General features: G+C 41.9%; 2 protein-coding genes across 4 annotated transcripts in view; one reads left to right on the forward strand and one right to left on the reverse strand.

Moving 5' to 3' along the window:
- The window catches only part of si:dkey-262k9.2, a 14,216-nt gene extending 4,257 nt beyond the window's left edge, over window positions 1-9,959 (reverse strand). The window contains exons 1-7 of one of the 3 annotated variants that reach the window (XM_034697133.1): window positions 9,835-9,959; window positions 4,465-4,525; window positions 3,963-3,998; window positions 2,232-2,264; window positions 681-752; window positions 493-561; window positions 243-285 (exon numbers count right to left, since the gene is read on the reverse strand). In XM_034697133.1, coding sequence (XP_034553024.1) covers window positions 243-285; window positions 493-561; window positions 681-752; window positions 2,232-2,264; window positions 3,963-3,998; window positions 4,465-4,516 — 305 coding nt within the window. In that variant the 5' untranslated portion in view covers window positions 4,517-4,525; window positions 9,835-9,959. Of the gene's footprint in view, window positions 1-242; window positions 286-492; window positions 562-680; window positions 753-2,231; window positions 2,265-3,962; window positions 3,999-4,464; window positions 4,526-7,239; window positions 7,388-8,424; window positions 8,831-9,834 lie in introns of those variants that run through there. The other 2 variants (XM_034697132.1, XM_034697131.1) reach the window with 2 other exon arrangements.
- LOC117822421 (IgGFc-binding protein) overlaps window positions 8,971-19,376 on the forward strand; it is a 20,133-nt gene continuing 9,727 nt past the window's right edge. The window contains 14 exon segments of the mRNA XM_034697129.1: window positions 8,971-9,173; window positions 10,262-11,410; window positions 11,501-11,829; window positions 11,923-12,514; window positions 12,594-13,189; window positions 13,277-13,823; window positions 13,910-14,460; window positions 14,529-15,087; window positions 15,294-15,490; window positions 15,927-16,065; window positions 16,625-16,932; window positions 17,068-17,644; window positions 17,810-18,393; window positions 18,546-19,113. Of these exon segments, the coding sequence (XP_034553020.1) occupies window positions 9,131-9,173; window positions 10,262-11,410; window positions 11,501-11,829; window positions 11,923-12,514; window positions 12,594-13,189; window positions 13,277-13,823; window positions 13,910-14,460; window positions 14,529-15,087; window positions 15,294-15,490; window positions 15,927-16,065; window positions 16,625-16,932; window positions 17,068-17,644; window positions 17,810-18,393; window positions 18,546-19,113 (6,739 nt within the window). The 5' untranslated portion in view covers window positions 8,971-9,130.

The raw sequence follows: 19,376 nt of genomic DNA on the forward strand, positions 1-19,376 counted from the left end.
CAAAGCAACAGAAAAGCTGTTACCCACCAGACTGGTTCTGTCACCTGCAGGCTGACTTATCGAAGAAGGGGACATATATTTGTCAGTGAGACACTGAAGCATGTATTGAGGCCATAGGAAGGTAAAAGAGGTGTGAAATAAAGATGGTGTGTTTCAACTACAAAAATAATCTAAAGATATTTATACTTTAAATTAAAAGTCATCTTTGAATATCAACTCAAACTGAAGAAATTTGACCTTACCCTTGTTGCCGGTACTGCATGCGGCGCCTTACTAACATTATAGCTGCAAAATAATGAGAAAAGGTCACAGCTACAGAGGAGAAAAGTTCATATTTGCTTAGGTATTAAAAGCTTTACAAGTCACACAAGGGAATACAGTGATTCCAGGTTACACTGAGAGGCTTAACAGCAGTGCATTTGTCAACTGTTGGAATGTAGCAGGCACTATTTACATATAACATTATGTTTCAGCAAAACAGGCAATACTTACTGACTATAGCTGCAACTGAAAGAGTCAACACAGCCACAGCTGCAATGATGACGATCAGCGTGAACTTATCTGAAGAAGAACGGAATTCAAACTTAGTAAAGACAGAGGGATATATAATGTGGTGGGTTGATAAATGAAAGCATTGTTATCAGTCACTGTGAATCATTAACTGTTATTACAGTACTTACTCTCCTCTGACGCTCCCTCTGCACCTGTAGTTTTGTCTACATTTGAGCCAGCTGCATGGTTGACTGAGTTATCTTGAATCCATCAAAGGAAGTAAAAAAGAAAACAGTTAATTTAAGAGCCAATTGATTAATGAATGATTATTATTTTAGAGGAGTGCCTCTGTGTTTTGTTCTTTTGAAGACAACAACTTATACAAGTCATGCTGATTTCAGGTAACTGAACACTGCAACACCCAGCTTCAAACTTTTTTATCCAATACTTCTGCTTTACAGTAATATTTCAGAAGAGGTCTGAAATTTGTGAATGTCACTCTTTTTCATGCTCAAAACTAAGTTCTGAAAAGATTGATACAATTCTCATGTCTGAAAGGTAAATATGAAGCTACAGCCAGCAGCGTAGCTTAGCGTAGCATAAAGATTGGAGACAGACGGTGACAGCTAGCCTGTTTCTGCCCCAAGGTTATAAAAGCTGCCAACAAACATCTCTGCTCATTATTTTTTTCTTCTTCTTAAGATTACTTCCTGGCATTTTTTCCTTACTGGAAAAGGTAATGCTGAAGAAACAGAGGAAAGGCAGTAGAGAGAGAGAGAGAGAGAGAGAGAAGAGGACACACAGTAAAGGACTATGGGCAGGAAAAGCACAGAGGCTGCTGAGGCAACAAATGAACCCAGGTACATGCTCTTGTTGAGCCGCCAGCCTCCCAGTTTATTATTTTCAACTCACCTATTTGCTTTAAACACACAGAAAAGGTGTTATAAACTTTAGCTGGTCAGTAAAAGCATTACAAAAAACCATCTATTTTGTTTTACAGGTAAACCAAACAAGGTGCCAAATTACACCGATCAACCAGTTGCTTCATATTTACATACATGAGAGCTGTATCCATTATCTCATTTAACTCACATAAAGATAGTGAATGAGAACATGTAGTACTGCTTCCTGAAGTCATGCAGGTAACTTTTTGACTTCCTTGAATTATTTAAAATACATTTGAGAAAAAAACAGACTAAATTAAAGCAGATACTCATGTATGAGCCTGTGTGCACAGAGAGGAAGATGGTCAAGGCTTCAGATGAATTGTAGCACTTAGCAGAGAAGAGCTGACTGGCTGCAGCCTTGTTTTAAACAGATCTGTAATTCTATCAAATGTCCATCAAAGTGAAGATGAGGAGTGACAGGGGGAGGCGTGGAGAGAGAATGAGAATGCCAATGTCGATTAGCTGACCAGCAGGATGGCAGAGATGTCGACATGTTCGCTGGCCTTTCAGCAGGATCTAAAGGACCCCTCCAGGGAGCTAATTGATTCCATTCGGGGCTTAATGGTTGAAAAGTGGGAGAGCCAACAGGGGCCACAGGCCTTCACACATCTCAGAGGACTAGAGCACACTGTATACAACGCTTATTTTCTGACAACAATTAAGAGGCCACAACCTTCACATACTCTCTTCTACATGGCTGCCTTTACAGTGTTTGCGGGTAAGAAGGAGAAAAATCTAGCAAGCCCTTCTTGCCCTCCAATCTACTCAGGGGAATCAAGGCAATAAACTCACCTATTCTGTTGTATAAATCCTCATCATCCAGACCTGTGAGAGAAGGAGAAATCAGATGATTGTAAAGATAATACAGAAATGTGTGCTTCCCAAATTATAACAGTGAAACTCATCTTCTGTACACAGTCAGGATATAAGGCAGCTCCTTTAATCTTTCAGTAACACTATTGTCAAAAGGTCTTAGAGCAAAAAAGGCAACTATAAATAAAAGTAGATACTGCACTCTAAGCACTAGTGCTGGGCGATAATTTGATAACGATAATTGTCGTGATATAATTTTTCTTGACATAAATATATAAAATGTTCGACAAAAATTCGGTATAAATAAACATGTAATTACACCCCCCAGCCACTTAAAATGGAGGGGGCGCTAGTGAGCCTTAAATGCTAGTTACCACCCAACATTAGACAGAAGAAGAGGACGGCATTGAACAGCCAATTATGTCACGGGATGAGAGGTAGGCGGGGCTTAAAGACGTTCGGAGCGGAATGTTAAACACAGCTGAAACGAGCGACAGTGACACTGAAGAAAACTCAAAACCTAACAGCTAAAAGCAGAGACGTTAGTCTGACACTGTCTCGACTCTGCATCATTAAATAGATTTTCAGGATGTGGGTAAAGGAAGAGCACAGAGACAACTTCTGCTGTGAATTTCTAACACATTTAATGTCCACCGCAAATGTAGGACAACTGAATACCGAATAACCGTGATGCATTCACTGCACTGTGGGACACAATATCACTCTGCCTGTAACCCTTAGTAATCTTAAAGAGGAGAGCACAACTCAAAACAATACTTCTACTATACTACTAAACTAAGACACAGTATACAGTTTTATATATATTTGTTGTAAATTCAAATCAAATTATGGAAATAACCTGAGAGAGATAAGATCTATAAACTCAAACTTAACAAAAATCTAATTTTACCCAAAAGACCTGCTTCCTGTTAGCACCATTAGAAATGATGGATCTGATGGAAGTTCATCAGAAAACTAAATCCAGATACAAGCCAACAAACTGTCTGGCTTCTGTAACTTTCACTCAGGACCAAAAATCTGACTTTAAATTTAAATTAAAAAATGATTTGATATTTATCGTGATAATTATCGATATCAAATTATATGAAATATTTTATTGTGATAACATAATTTTTCAGTATCGCCCAGCACTACTAAGCACCCAAACTACATCAAGTATCAGCAGTAACAAAACTGAAAAGCAAGTAAGCGAAACCCTGAAACATGGTCTAAACTGTGAATAAATATCAAAAGTATAAACAAGGAATAGAAAACCAGCAAATCAGAAATGTGAGATTTCAAGTAGGTCATCAGATTAAAGTGCATTGCTCTGCTGTGGGAAATAAATAGAAATTTAAAAAGTCAAGCACCATATATCAGTTCTTTTGAACAGCAGGCTGCATCATGAATCCACATCATGTTTTGACGTTATCCTATCTGACATTACATTTTGTTTTGACCGACAAATTTGTTCATGTCACAAATATGTCTGGTATGACTGTCGACATCTGTTTATTACTTCACACATGGCCTCAAGGACGCACAGAGGCTGAGCTCAAGTTAAACTGATAACAGCACAAGAACCATGTGGGAACAAGCAGAGCTCTTCTGATTGAAATCAGAGTGACAATTTCTATTGAAACAAATGTTAATGCAATTAAAAGGCTTAGAAGGCTCCTTTATTTGACAAAAACAAGATGCTTTACATACCTTCATCTCCTGATCCATATATTTCTTCTGAAAGAACTGCAAGAAAAAAAAAGGATGAGCAGTGTTGGCATGCATCACAATACCCAAGATGGATTTATAGAAATTGTGGCAGTACTGCTCACGAATCTACAAATATTCAGAGGATGTTTACATGAACTTTAGAGGAGAGGAAGTAAGTTGAATTCTTCGATATATGCATTATGCTCATCTTAAAGAGTCTGCTCCTGCTCTTTGCGGTATCTCCTACCAAGAAAGTACAGCAACGAAAATACAGTTGCTAATTTCCCTGTTTGTCTTTCATGTTATTCTTATATGAGCATTTCACTGAAGCACCTTCTCTTTTAGGTGGCTGTATAATTCAAAGGAGGGAGGAGGGGTGGGGGGGTGCATATATTAATCTGCAGATACGTAGGTAGGTGAGGGAAAAGATGCTGGCTCCGGGATACATAGACCCTGATTAGATGTTTATCACCTGAAAGCGTCACAGATGATGAGAACGTACCAGTAGCGGCTGGCAGCAGCAGCAGCAGACACAGGAACAGCAATCGCATCATCTTCAAATGCTGCAGGGGGGAAAAGGAAACCAAGTTAAAAATATCTGCTATTAATATTCAGCCATTGATGTGTGTGAAATCTTGGTGTTTTGGTTTAGAGATAGGACATGATGGAAAGCAGCAAGGCTGTCTATTATTGGGGCTTGTCTGGCACTTTTTGAGACGTGTTGCCTGTCAGTGGAAAACTAAGAATTGCAGGCCACCAAAGTTTAAATGTACACTTGCAAGCCTCTGTTGTAATCTGAGGTGTTGGTGTTGGTGTTGGTGTTGGTGGTAATGAAGGGGTCAGTTGAAGACAACCTCTTTTCTCACAGTGCTCAGCAGAAATAACTGTAAAAAAAAAGTCTGTCACAGTCAGCTGGCAGCAAGTGTCTATTCAACATTTTCCTTTCACTATGCAAAGCCTGGCTGCTCTGCCAGGTGTTAAGCATCAAAAAGGGGGTCTGATGACTTCCACGGGCAAAACAAAAAGGGATCATATTCATCTCTTCTCTTTGTCTTTTCCATTGAATTCTGATTAACCGTATTTTTCTTATAATTGTAAAAGAATAGAGTTTGTGCTTGATTTGACTTCAACATACACTTACATATCACAAAAAAAAAGTGATACTTTTTTGTGTGCCCTCGTCAAGAAAAAAAATCCCAACTTCCTCATGGCACAGGGCCTAAAACAAACAACCTCTGTGCTCCATATCACCTCCACAGTAATGTGAAACGCTAATGTGAAACGCAGATGTTCCTCTCCTGCCAAACAAAGCCCCAGCTGTATCCAACACAATATGAATGGTGATATTTTTGAGTGGGAATGATCTCTCTTCCGGTCCAGCTTCCGGATAAAGCCTTGTTGGTCAGATTTAGCCATGCAGGCAGGCATGAGATCAGGAACCAAAGTCACTGCATTGACCCACGTGCCAAATGCTGTGCCTCTTCATTGTTAACAATTTCTATTGTATTCTTGTTTCCTCTGTAGTTAATGACTATGTGGAAAAACTGAGGTGACCTGCTTTGTTAAGGTACAGATTATCAAACTAAGAACTCACCGTCATCTATACATCTTATAACAGAGATACAAACTTACGAGTCTGTGTCTGTTCACTATTTAATTTTAGTTCGGAAGTCATGAAGACAATTTGAGGAATTGAATATTGCTCACTGTATGACATGTAGATCTGTATATAGATATAGCTCAGAAGAAAGAAGATAGTTCCTCTTTTTTAAAGGTTATTGACGATTTAAGAAACTCCTTTTTTGTATCAGGAACTGGGCCAAAAGTCTTGTCTGTAAATGCTACCATGAAGTCCAAAAATCCTTATGTGAGACAAATGTCCACCCTGAAAAGTCTGCATTGAAACCAGTGAAACCCATTTCACAACAAGATTATCTTCATGCTAAATTAGCAGAACAGCATTAAGGACTATTTCTGTTGACTGTATTGGAAAAAGATGTTAATCACACAACTGAGGCTGATTGGAGAGGGAGTGCATTGTGGGCTGTTCTGGCCTCTCGAATAGCTGCAGTAAATCTCCAAACGCAAACAACCTTAGAAGCTGCAAATAAAATCCCCTTCTGTATCCAATTTGCTTTTCAGAGTCGCTTTGGGTGAAATAATAAGCCGATCCAATTTGGAAATATTTATCAACCCCGTCCGCTGCCTCTGTATCAAAATGGCTCCTGACGCCTGTATTATTTTTCAAATTGGGTAATATATTCTTGTACATTTGAATGCCAATTGAATTTGCTCTTTAATACCAGACCCAATTTGCAACATATAATAATAACCAGTGGCTTGCTTATCAAGCAGACATGCCCGCTGCCTTCTGGCCAGAGATGCACAGATCACAGAAGGTAAAAGTAGAAATCCACAAATCATAACACTGGAGTGAGGTGCTGCAATAAAGGCATACAGTGTACAGTCGCTACAGGGTAAATACGTCTTGTTTTTGTTCCATCATCCCAAATGTGGTTTTCCACTAACAGGATTAACCCTGCACCTCGTACCTGTCTGGCCAAGCCAGCCAACAGCGCACCTAAATCTTGTTCGCCAGGTTTAATTTTGATTGATGAACAATTTCCACTCCTGCCATCCCACCCAAATGAACAAAACACACACACACATACACACAAAGAGCGATTCAGTACATGTGCATAAACAGAACTACATGTAGAGACGCAGGATATCTCTTTCTTATCTGCCTGCACTGATAACAGCCCCCTGCTCAACCACTGTGCAGCACTGACAACTTTGACACCAGCGATAACAACAACTAACATGCGAAGATATTAGAATTACTGTGGCCCAGAGAGTTTGGAGGAAAACATTTATAAGTAAGAGAAATGAGAGAAAGAAAAGAGATGGCAGCAATGAAAAACGTTGATTACTGTGAAGATGTGTCAAAGCTAAAACTGACTTGCTGTAACAAAGAATGAGCCTGACAACAAGGAGAAATACGGAGTGAGGGAGGGAAAATGCCCCCAGATCACTTGTTAGTCATTGCCAGTCAATTTTACCAAAGTGGTAGCTGACTCTGCTTCAGTGAAGAAAGAAAACATTCTTATTGAAATGTTTACTCAACTCCATCATCTCCACAGAAGCTGTCTATCTGAGTGAGGCTGAGGAAAATCCCCTTATTTCCTTAAACACAACTCTGTTTTACCACAGGAGAACCAAAAGAATGTACAAGGAAAGTAATGATAAAACGAAAACAGAGCAGAATTCATACTACCTCAGTTGGTGCCATGCAAAAGAGTGACAGATCCAGCATCAAGATACAATGACTCTAAGAGCTGAGCACACACCAATGCAAATGTGTGTGTGGATGACTTGCTGAGCATCAGGCCAATAAGGCCAGCAGAACAAGAAGGAGGATATGACAGGCGCCTCAGAGACGCATATCCTGTATTTTCTTGCCCCCCTCTCTCTCTCTCGCTCTCTCTCTCTCTATTTACGTGTGTGTGCAAAGCTATAAAACCTTTGAACACACTCAAGAATGACCAAGTATGTTTCTTCAGGGTGACTTAAACAGCAACAAACAGACTCAGGGGACAAATAGGACGCCCGGCACGTACACCTTGCAGTTTACTTTTTTATCAGATGGAGACAAAGCCGTTGTTCTTTGTTTTGCTAACAACACTATCACAAGACTTATCCAAATCTGAGGTGTTTTCAGAGTTCAATCTGTCTGACATGCAGCCTCAGCACTCATCAGAGATGCACGCGTAGCACAGAAAGTTAAAAACATATAGTTATGATGAGATGTGTGCCCCTGCCTCACCTCTGACATGGCTAGGGCAAGCAGTTTGATTAAAAAACAGCACTTAGCTATTTGTTTGCAGGCTAATTTTAGGGTCGAAAACGCACTCAGGAGCACACTAAAGAGCATGTTAATCTTATACACACACAAGCAGGAAATGAGATAAGGGCTGATGCGGTGTGCCAAGTCATTTTTTTTTACAACACCCACACCTCCTGTAACCTGCTTCCTTACTTAAAAAAAAAAGTGTGAGCATTTGAATGGATGATGAATCAAGTGATTGTCACACTGACTTACTGTATAAAAAACAACACTGCTGTTGTCTAGAGCTGAAATCTTCCTCCATAAGGTAGAGTCTACGAGTGAAATATATAATAAACAACTCGAATGAACTTCACTGAACTTCGTAAGCAAGCCAGAGAAGCTGAGAGGATAAAATGTGGAGGTACAATTTCGAGAAAGTTGCACTGCAGTCTTCATTCTGGTGCTTATTATCTTACAGAGCTGTCCATATGGTAGTTTGAGTGTGTAAATATACAACAGCACAAAACTTTAAATGACCAATAACCTACTAAAATATAAATATATATATCAGAAACACTGTTCAATTATTAAATGTTTATCCCAATATGTGAATAATATAAAAATACATCCTACCCTTGTGTTTATTTCTTCGTTTCTGCTCTGACTGCTGACACCACAGCTGAACGTCGGCTTATGACAGACGCACTGCTGACAAGTTGACGGGAAAGTCTCATTGGTTCTGAGTCGGCTGAACTCTGAGCACTTTTACTCTCGCCTGAAATGCAAGGGGATTCACAGCCACCTCATTTAGCGCTCAGCTGACCCTTTGCTTCATAGACTGCGGAAAATACCTCCGTGTGCTGTGACAGCGGTTTCCTGATAACTGAGGTGGTTCACACATACATCATAGAGAACACAGAATAACTCAGGGCATGACTAACACAAATGTCAAGCAGTTATAGCCTACACTCGACACACGCTCCTGTAAAATTACTTATTATTAGTGGTAAGTCATTATGTTTTAAAAAAAAAACATTCTGAAGTTCACATTATAACATAACCTGCTGAAGGTTATCCTAACAGCTGATAACGTATTTAATTAGTTGAGAAGTGATGACGTAGACACGTAACCCGCTGATTGACAGGCACATGTGTGTCTAATCAAGCGCAGGTGTCCTAAAAGACCACTTTGTACGTCTTTCCCTCATTTATGTCGGGGTGTTGCCACATTATCAGCAAGTGTCGATGTTTTCTGTTTTCCCCAGCACGCAATTATTGTGAAATATTTCAACACAATCGAATTTCTCATTCATGTTAGTTTTACTGCTTTAACCTAGTCATGCAGTTTATACTGCTGCTCCAGGTGTGCCTCTTGATACTTGGTAAGTAACATTGATTATGCAGTTGATTATGTCCAATTTAACAAGATAAAGGTCATCATGCATGTGCACAAACCTGGTTAGTTTTAGACTTCATTTCAACCTTACAGTCACAGACAGCACATCTTTTTCTATGGACAGTCTCACAATTGGAACACCTTTGGATTAGCATGTGGTTATTCCTTTTTTTTAACGTGCAACACTCAAGTCTCAACAGTTCTGCTGTCTACTTTGAAAGGTTCTGTTTGAGTAGTTTTGAGTGATGAATGGGGTGCGGTGACTCAGTGTCAGCCCCTAGAACAACACACAGTACTAATCTGTTCTGTGCACTAAGAAGGGAATTAAAGGATGGGGCTAAAGAAACCATGTTTTCTAGTTTCCTGCACTTGATTAGAAGGCATCATTTTATTTAACATGCAAAACATGAAACCACATGAACCACCAGTTTGCAACTTCATACTTCAAAGCTTTAGCCTACAGTGAAAAATATATGTTGTCAAGTATATTAGACTTTTGTATTTGTTTGATATTAACTTATCTTCTTTCTATGGTGCTAAATGTTATATAGCATATGCAGTTCTGCAGTTGTAATCTTCATGAAAGAAATGATACAGTTGTCAAGTAATCTCAACCATTCAGAAAGTTTTCTGAAAAGAGAACTTACATTTCAAGGAGCTGGTGTTCAGAGTTGTCTCTATACCTTGCTGGTATGTTGTTGCTCCCACGCCAAAGATCCTTGTTATCATGGAAACTGCCAGCGTAAGGGTGCACAGTTAACACCGGTGAACCAGGAACTGTGTTCTTTATTGGCTGCTTAGCTTGTTGAAATATGACACCACCTGCCGTACCTCTGTTACACAAGAGGACCTGTTGAGCACACTGGGACACTATCCAGTATTCAAAGTGAAAAGATGAAATCGCTACAGTGCAGGTGTGGTGTTATTTTGTTTTTCATACTGGCCCAGTAGTCAATAGTTTTTTGTTAATCCAAGTTATTGTTCTCTCTGGATATTAATTTTCAAGAGGTGTGGTGTTAAAGCATATTAAAATGTAATATATTTAATGAGTGATTTCTACGTTCTCCTCTACAGGCTTTTCTGAGGCCAGCCCAGGTAGGACATTTCTGATGATGTTTCCCCCTCATAATGGCCCAACAGAAAACATCACATATCAAGTAACTATCACAGCCAGTGGAGTTTGGACCTCAGTCACTGCACAGGTTCTGGAAAGCAGCTTCATGCAACACGTTTTCCTCTCTGCTAGCCAATCAAAGACGATTTACCTGCCGTCACCCGTGGGCATGACCAGCAATCAATCCCCCCACCTCCTAAGTGTGGTGTCTGTGTGGCCTGTGACAGTCATTGCCTCATTCTGTACTCCGGCTGGTTGTGACCATAGTCTACTTCATGACGTGTCCTCCTGGGGGACCCGATACTACCCCATTACTCCTCACTTTCCCAATGAGAAAGCTGTCAGCCAGATGGTGATCACAAGCTCAGACCGTGAGACATCAGTGGATATCTTCCTCTCAGGGGACGTGCTCTTTAAAGGCATTGTGTACCCCAGGGGAACTATCCTACAGTTGCATTTAGCTGTTCTGCAGAGTGTTTACCTCCAGAGCAACTCCAGCTTATCTGGCTCTGAGCTAAACTCCCAAGAAGCTGTAGGTGTTGTGGTTGGTTTTACTTGCTCTAAATACGAAACTGGACATTGCTTGTATGGGTTTGCTGAACTGGAATCTGTCTCTCACTGGAGTTTTGATTACATTGTCCCTCCCTTAGTAAACACAGAAATGAGTTCCAGTTCCCTGTTGGCAATGGTGACGATCAACTCAACCCTTCACATCACCAACAGCACTAGGCACACAAACATGTCTCTTGTTGGTGGTGTTATGATGGTCATTTCAGTCGTGACATCAGATAAAATCCAGATTGCAAGTGACAGTCCTCTTCAGCTTGTTTACCTAAGACATTATAAAATAGAGCGTCCTTCGACTCTAACAGTGCTGCCATCTGCTGATGATATCTGCAAGATTGAACCTATGTTTGATTCAGGTGATATCAGTGAGCAACAAGATAACAGTACTCACTATTTAAAGTCTGGTGAAAAATTATCCCAGAAGCCAAACTTTGCCGCACCTCATGGAAATGCAGAGACCAGTTCTCCTAACACAGACACAGATGTAGGACACTATCTGAGTACCATGGACAGACAACGCTATCCAGAAGCATGCAAGAAAGGTATGTTTTTAGACTTTAAGGAAACCTTTGAATTTAATATTTGTTTCAATTTGTAAATATGTGCTTACTTTTTATTTTTTTCATCTGCAGCTTCTTGTGAGGAGTTGGCCTGTGGCCCTAAACGGGTGTGCTCAATGAAAGATGGAAAACCACTCTGTTCTCTGCAAACTAAAATATGCTCTGCATGGGGCGACTCATATTACCGTACCTTTAATGGAAGAGATTTTGTCCTACAGGGAAACTGTAACTACACTTTAGTTCAGACTACCTGTCCTGGCTTAAATGCTTCTATTCCACTTCAGATTAATATAGCCCGAGCATATTTGAACAGTGCCACTGTCTCCACCATCCACACCGTGCACATCAGCATCCAGGGCTTTAATATCTCCATGGTTAGAAATGACAAAAATCATGTCAGGGTGAGTGTTTTGATCGTATTTTAACTGAACTTGCACTTTTCAAAGCTAGAAAGTATTCATGCTCATTGTCTGCTCTTCCATTTAAACCCCTAGATTGATGGACAGCGGAGAAACCTACCCCTCACCCTCGGAAATGGAACCCTGAACTTTTATCCAAGTGGCTCCAGCGTTGTTTTAGAAACCACCTTTGGCCTGGCTCTGCATTATGACTGGAAGCACCATCTCCAGGTTGATGTCGGCCCTGAGTTGTATGGCAACCTGTGTGGTTTGTGTGGAAATGCTGATCACAGCTCCTCAGATGTTGTCCCTGCCTCCAACAGCACTAACGCGACAGTGACTGAAGATTTTACCCTCCCGTGGGTGGTGAACAGTGACGCAGGCTCATGTTTTGAAGATTGCGGTGGTGCTGCTTCATGTCCAGTGTGCATCCAGAGCCAAGCCAAATCTTTTCCTGGTGCTAAAGACAACTCCTTTCTGACAAAATGCAATCTACTGCAGTGGAATGGTGGACCTTTTGCAGATTGTCACTCATATGTTGATCCTGAGCCATTTGTTCGTAGTTGTGGGAACAACCTGTGCATCAATGAAGAGGCCTCTACAATGTGCAAAATCTTGGCAGCCTATGCCACCATATGCCAGAGGCTTGGGGCCAGGGTCCAAAACTGGAGAACCTCTGCAAACTGCGGTGAGTTCACATTTTTTTTGTTTTGATAATTCTAATGGTTTTCCAATAAAATGCTCACAATATTTTTGATCTGTTACAGCTATTGCATGTCCTATGAACAGCCACCATGAGATCTGTGGTTCTGCTTGTCCTGCTACCTGCAGTGACCCCGACGCCCATCATAACTGTTCCCTCCCTTGTGTGGAATCTTGCCAATGCAACAGAGGGTTTCTGCTGAGTGGTGGGAAGTGTGTACCACACAGCAAGTGTGGCTGTCTTCACCAAGGCTCCTACTATCTTCCCAAGGAGAATTTCTGGATGGACAAACAGTGCCAGGAAAACTGTGTCTGCCAGCCCAACTCCAAGATGGTGATGTGTGTAAAGTCCCAGTGTCGGGATGGTACAAAGTGCAAAGTTCTGAACGGAGTCCTGGACTGTCACATGGACGGACCTGGGATGTGCATAGCCAAAGGAGATCCACATTATACCACTTTCGATGGGCGTAACTTTGATGTCTATGGCAACTGTACTTACCTGCTCACTTCTCACTGTCCCTCCTGGGGGGATCTTGATGACTTCAGGGTGGAGGTCCAGAACCAGATAAAGGATATTTCAAACATTTCCTTCCGGCATGTCACAATGGTTGTCTCTGGTTATTCCATTGAGCTATCAAATGATTGGAGTAATAAGGTTATGGTAGGTTCTTGTATTTGCAAAATCACTCTTCAATAAGCTTTCTGTATTTCTTTATTTGCAGTTTCAACATAAGTCTTCTTGTTTCAGGTAAATGGTCTGCTCCTGCATCTTCCCTCCGTGTTGAGCCAAGGCAAAGTAATCTTCTCCATGACCGGACTCTCAACACGTATAGAGACTGACTTTGGTCTTGTTGTGACATACAGCTCTGATGTCCTGACTGTTCAAATGCCGAGGATCTTCTCTGGTAATCTCTGTGGTCTGTGTGGGAACTTCAACAGTGATCCTGAAGACGATGTGATGCCTGACAATGAATCAGATATCTCTCAGGCTGTGAGACACTGGAAAATAAAAAGCGAGCATGAATGTGCGGATGTGCCTATGGACACTACAGGATGTAATTCACAAGACATGTCTCTTTATAAGGGGAAAGATTTCTGTGGAAGGTTACTAGATACAGAGGGAACTTTTCAGAGTTGCCACAAAACAGTAGATCCACAAGATTTCTATGACAGCTGTGTTCATGACCTTTGCTATGATAACCAGATCAGCCTGTGTCAGATTCTGTCAAGCTATGTTGCTGTTTGTCAAGAAATGGGAACCATAATGGATGAATGGAGGTCTCCTGCATTTTGTAGTAAGTTATCTTATTGAATCTTGTTTCTTTTTATGTTAAATGTGTACAGAGTAGGAACATTTTTAATTTTCTTTTCTCTGTTTCAGATCTCCTCTGCCCACCAAATAGTGAATACCACCTGTGCTCGAGTCACATTTCTGACTGTGTAGGAAACCTGAGCCATCAAACAGAGAAATGCAAAGAGGGCTGTTTCTGCAAACCTGAGTTTTTCAACAGTGCTGGGAAATGTGTACCAGACTCTGAGTGTGGCTGTGTTTACGATGGTGTTTACCATGATGTCCACGAGGACTTCTACCCTGATGAGCTCTGTCAGACACACTGCGTTTGTGTCGGCCACAACAAAGTACAATGTACGAACCACACATGTCCAAAAGGAACAACATGTACCATCAGAGATGGCCTCAGGGCATGCCACGCATCAGAACCTCTTCAGTGCACAGTCATGGGTGGCAGACACTTCAGTATCTACGATGGGAATAAATTCGACTTTGATATGGGAAGCTGTCGTTATGTCCTGTCCCAAGCTTGTGATGAGGACGAGTCTGATCCCACTGTCATTTTCCAGCAAGGAAATCTATACTTAAGGGACCATGGAGTTAACGTTACACTTCAGATGGAACATTTGGGAAAAGTAAAGGTAAGCAGTTGCATATTTACAAACAACCAAGTGTATTATATTTATTACATTTACATTTTGTTTTTCAGATTGATGGTGTTTTGAAGGGGCTTCCTGTCCAACTTGACCACATCGTAGCACTTCATTCTGGCTTGCTGACTCGTGTCGTTTTTGTAGCCACTGGGGTTGTTGTCGCTTATGGAGGGCCTAATCTGATACAAGTAGTGATTCCTGCCTCCAACAGAAGCATGTGTGGTATGTGTGGAAACACCCCTGCTGTCGATACAGATGACAAACGCAGGCCGAATGGAAGCCTGGCCAATGATTTGTCCATATTTGCATCATCCTGGTTGCTCTCACCATCTGGGACAAACTGCTCTGAAGAATGTGAGCTCTGCTCAGTGTGCAACTCTAGCATGGCAGCAGAATTTGCCTCTGATAACCTTTGCGGCATGCTGCTGGCTCCTGCAGGATCGTTTAGTGGATGCCACTCTGCTGTGGACCCAGAGCCCTTCTTTCAGAACTGTGTGAATGACTTATGTATGTCAAATGGGAATGAAGAAACCTTTTGCAGTAGTTTGAGTGGGTACACTTTTGCATGCCAGGAGGCTGAAGCTGAGGCCAAACCATGGAGGGGTGAGAGGTGCTGTGAGTATAAATCATCTTGGCTCTCTTGCATGTACATGTCATTTTATTTGTCTATTATGGTGTGTCAGTGCATGTAATCCATGCAAGTCTGCACAGAAGCTTCTGTTGAACTCTGGCATGCTCCATATAGTCAAGCTCTCTGACTGATGTAATGTTGTTTTGAGTTTATACAGTATATGAATCTTTTTGTCTCTCCCTCCCTGTAGCGCTCTCATGCCCTGAAAACTCTCACTACAATATATGTGTCAGTGCATGCCCCGAGTCCTGCGGTATTTTATCCGATATCCCCTGCCCCTGGGCCTGTTATGAGGGATGTCAATGTGACTCTGGGTACATGCAGAGTGGGAATGGCTGCATTAAGGCTGATGAATGTGGCTGCTTCTACCATGGGCACTACTATGAGGTGAGTTGCTACAGATTGTTTTGCTCATACATTTCCTTTATTACAGCAACAGATGTATGAATTTTCTCAATCCAGTAAAACCATACATTGAACCGGTGATCAGACCTGAAAATTGCAGCTTTATTTGACTCCTGGTGAACTGCCTTGTTTGTTAGGGTGTGTGTTTTTATGACAAAACTACATGTGACTCCAGTGCACATTCAATTATAAACATGTTGCAACAGTGAAGCAAAAAGAGTGACATGCCCTAGTTAATCCCAACACTGTTCAAAACATGACTCATTAATGTCTTGGCCAATTGAGTATGCCTCACCTGTACTTGTGGCATGACTAATAAGAAAATCCTATGCCTTTGTGTCTTCCTGGGTGTTTGTTTGCGTGGTATTTGGGAACAGTTGGGTAACGCACACAAACACTGACTCACTATTCTCTGCAGATTGGGGAGATATCGTGGGCAGAGGGATGCTCTGAGCGCTGTAACTGCTCTGCCACTGCCACCATGTGCTGTGAGCCAGCTTCTTGCCCTGAGGGAGAAAGCTGCACCCTTAACAATACTTGGGTCTGTGCAAGGAAAGGTAAGCTGAGCTGGTTCTGCTGCTTTGGGTGACACTTACGCACAGGTTAGCTGTTGTTCATGTCAAATGAAAATTTATGTCCAATTTTATGTGTCACTTTGCGTTATGGGTAGGGTTGCAAAACAAGCCTGACAGCAGAACATAGGTGTTTTTCTCAGTGTTCTGTCATTTTACCTAAAATGCAGTTAAATCCTAACCCCTTTTTGAATAGTTCATTATGTACTTTAAAATCTCCTGTCTGCCGGGGGGGCTTTAGCAGGATTTAGCTGCATGTCAGTCAAAACTAATAAGCCTATAGTATACAATTTAAATGTGATGTGTCACAAATAATTGAACTTGTATTAAATTGAATGCTATTCTAATACCTACCAGATAAATGTTGCTCTTTAAATGAAATAACAGCAGACTTGTTAATGCAGTGTATTGATTTATTTCCTTTTCTTGTTTTTAACTTTATGTACAGCAGTTATTCAAAGGGCTGATTGTTTGCATGTGTCTCTATCTGTCCTCTTCACAAACTGCATCAATCTGATATTCTCTTCTCCTCTTATTTTGTCAGCTGATGATGATGATAAAATCTGTCAGACTGGAGAGACCTGTGTGGTTCAGGGCCAACCGCAACAAAACCAGTGTTGGATAATGGGAGGTGCTCACTTCCACACCTTTGATGGAAAGATGTTTGAATTCCAAGGAAACTGTACCTACACGCTGATCCATAAAATGAACGACACCAGTGACAATAATACATTTTGGGTCGGGATACAGACAGACAGGACCCCCAACATGGCCTCCTCTTTAAAAGCCATTCACGTCAAAGTGGCCAAACACAGTGTTGCCGTCTACAGAGAGGAAAAAGGTTATGCTTGGGTAAGAGTGAAATATCACTTTACCTACCTTGTTAGATTTTGGCTGAACTTTCATCATACAATATAATCACCCAAAAATTCTGCTGAGACATGCATTCTTAATTGATTTTTCTAAAATGTGCTGGTCCATCAATAGGTGAATGGAGAAAAAATGCTGCTGCCTGTGATTCTACAGTTTGGACTTGTAAAGATTTATCAGAGTGGCATGTTTGTTGTTGTGGACATAAGACTGGGCATTCAAATTAAGTATGACTGCTCTCAAACTGCCACTATCCTCCTGTCTAATACAACACCAGTCGATGGCATGTGTGGAAATAATAATGGCATTGAAGAAGATGACCTCAGGACCCCTCAGGGTGAGGCTGTGGATGCTACCACCTTTGGCTGGAGCTGGAAAGTCCCTGATCAGGAAGCTCGGTGCACAGCAGATTGTGGAGATGCATGCCAACGGTGCTCTGCTGAACAGCTCCAGGAGAAACAAGTTGCAAGACTGTGGATGTCTTTACATGAATACATTTGGTCCCCACAGAATCCATTCTACCTGTGCAGAGAAGTTGTTAACTACAGTAAAATCTCCACAGGAGTGAGCATGTTTGACCTGTGCTCTAGTGATGACCCTCAGAAGACCCTCTGCCTTTTCTTTGAGGGGTTTGCTGCTGCCTGCCAAAATGCCCAGATTGAGGTCAGGGAGTGGAGGAATAGCACCAACTGCTGTAAGCATTTTTTGTTACTTGTTTTTTGGTTTTCTTTTCTCTTTTGTGCAAGACTTGCACAATCTTACTGAAAAGAACTCACCTGTTAATTGGGCCAAATACTTGTTGCAATCGGGAAAGCGAGGGCTTCTTTTCTTCAATATAGTAATTTTCCTTTTCACTCAGCTGTGTCCTGCCCATCGGATAGCCATTTTGAGACCTGTGGCACAGCCTGCCCCGCCACCTGTGAGGACCCCTTCAGTTCAGGCCCCTGCACCCTGGCCTGTGTGGAGACCTGCCAGTGTGACCCTGGTTATGTCCTGGATGGCGACATCTGTGTCCCCTTGTCCCATTGTGGCTGTACTCACAATGGCTACCGTTACCACAGCAACCAGACCTTTTGGGCTGATGAGGGATGCACAGAAAAATGTGTTTGTGACCCCAAAACACACCAGACACAATGCCACGTGGATTCTTGTGGCCCTGATGAATCCTGCAGCCTCCAAAATGGGGTCAGAAGCTGTGTGTCACACCCGCAGCAGACATGCCTGTACACTGGCCATCACATAGTCACCTTTGACCAGCATGACTATGATTTGCATGGCACCTGTCAGTACCAGTTACTGGGCATGTGTGGACAGAGGCAAGGCATTGATGCTATTCAAGTTCACGTACAGACAGACGGACACCTGGAGTCAGCACTTCATGTCCTGGTCAACATGAGCGGTGTACTTGTGGAGCTCAACAGCAGAAACACAGAGTTCTTAGAGGTAAGTGTTTTATATCATTCAAAGCACATCTTTAACATTGCAGTAGTTCCTAAATAAATCTATCTGATGATTAAACCTTAAATGACAAAGATTACTTTGAAATTGTCCTAACTTGTGCTGACTTTCAAATGCAATGTTGGCACCCCCTACAGGTTGATGGTGTCATAAAGAACATGCCCTATCACCTCAGCCCCACTGCACTAGCTTTTTCTTTGGGGCTGCACACCTACATCTACACAGACATAGGCTTTGAATTCAGCCTCAGCACGGAGGGCACAGTCAACATTCGACTGTCCAGTAAATATGCTAATACTACGTGTGGTCTGTGTGGTAACTTCAACTCTGATCCTGCTGATGATCTCAAAGCTGCTGGCACAGAGGAGCATCTCAGTCCTGAACAGTTTGGAAAAGCTTGGAGAAGTGGGCAGAATCCCTGGTGTGTGGAGGGATGTCTGGGAGGAAGTTGTCCAAAATGTTCATCAGAGCGTCTGGCCCTCTTCTCTGACCCCGAGGCTTGTGGGAAGATTCTGGAAGTAAATGGACCATTTAGACACTGTCATGGCAAAGTGAACCCCTCCAGCTTTTACAAGCGCTGCGTCAGTGACCTGTGTCTTCACGGAGGTCTCCAGCCTGCACTGTGTCACTCTCTGGCATTGTATACTGCTGTCTGCCTCTCCCACAGAGCTACAGTTTATGCCTGGAGGAGTCCTGGATTCTGCTGTGAGTGTTAATGTGCTCCCAGCCCCGATGTGGGAGTGAATTAAATTAATATCCTCTACAATTGTAACTGTTCTGTTTGGAGTTCAGCATCATTGCACATCAAATGAAATATGGAGTTTGCAGATGCTATTTCATCATGTTTAGATTGTTGATATCGATCATGTAACATGGAGAAAGAGAGTGGAGTTTATTTGCATACAAATCAGATAAATGCCTGAAGGTGCTGGATGTAAAATTTGTTTCCTGGTGCATCCACTGCAAGC

This window comes from Notolabrus celidotus, chromosome 12, assembly GCF_009762535.1.
Source record: "Notolabrus celidotus isolate fNotCel1 chromosome 12, fNotCel1.pri, whole genome shotgun sequence".
Taxonomy (NCBI): domain Eukaryota; kingdom Metazoa; phylum Chordata; class Actinopteri; order Labriformes; family Labridae; genus Notolabrus; species Notolabrus celidotus.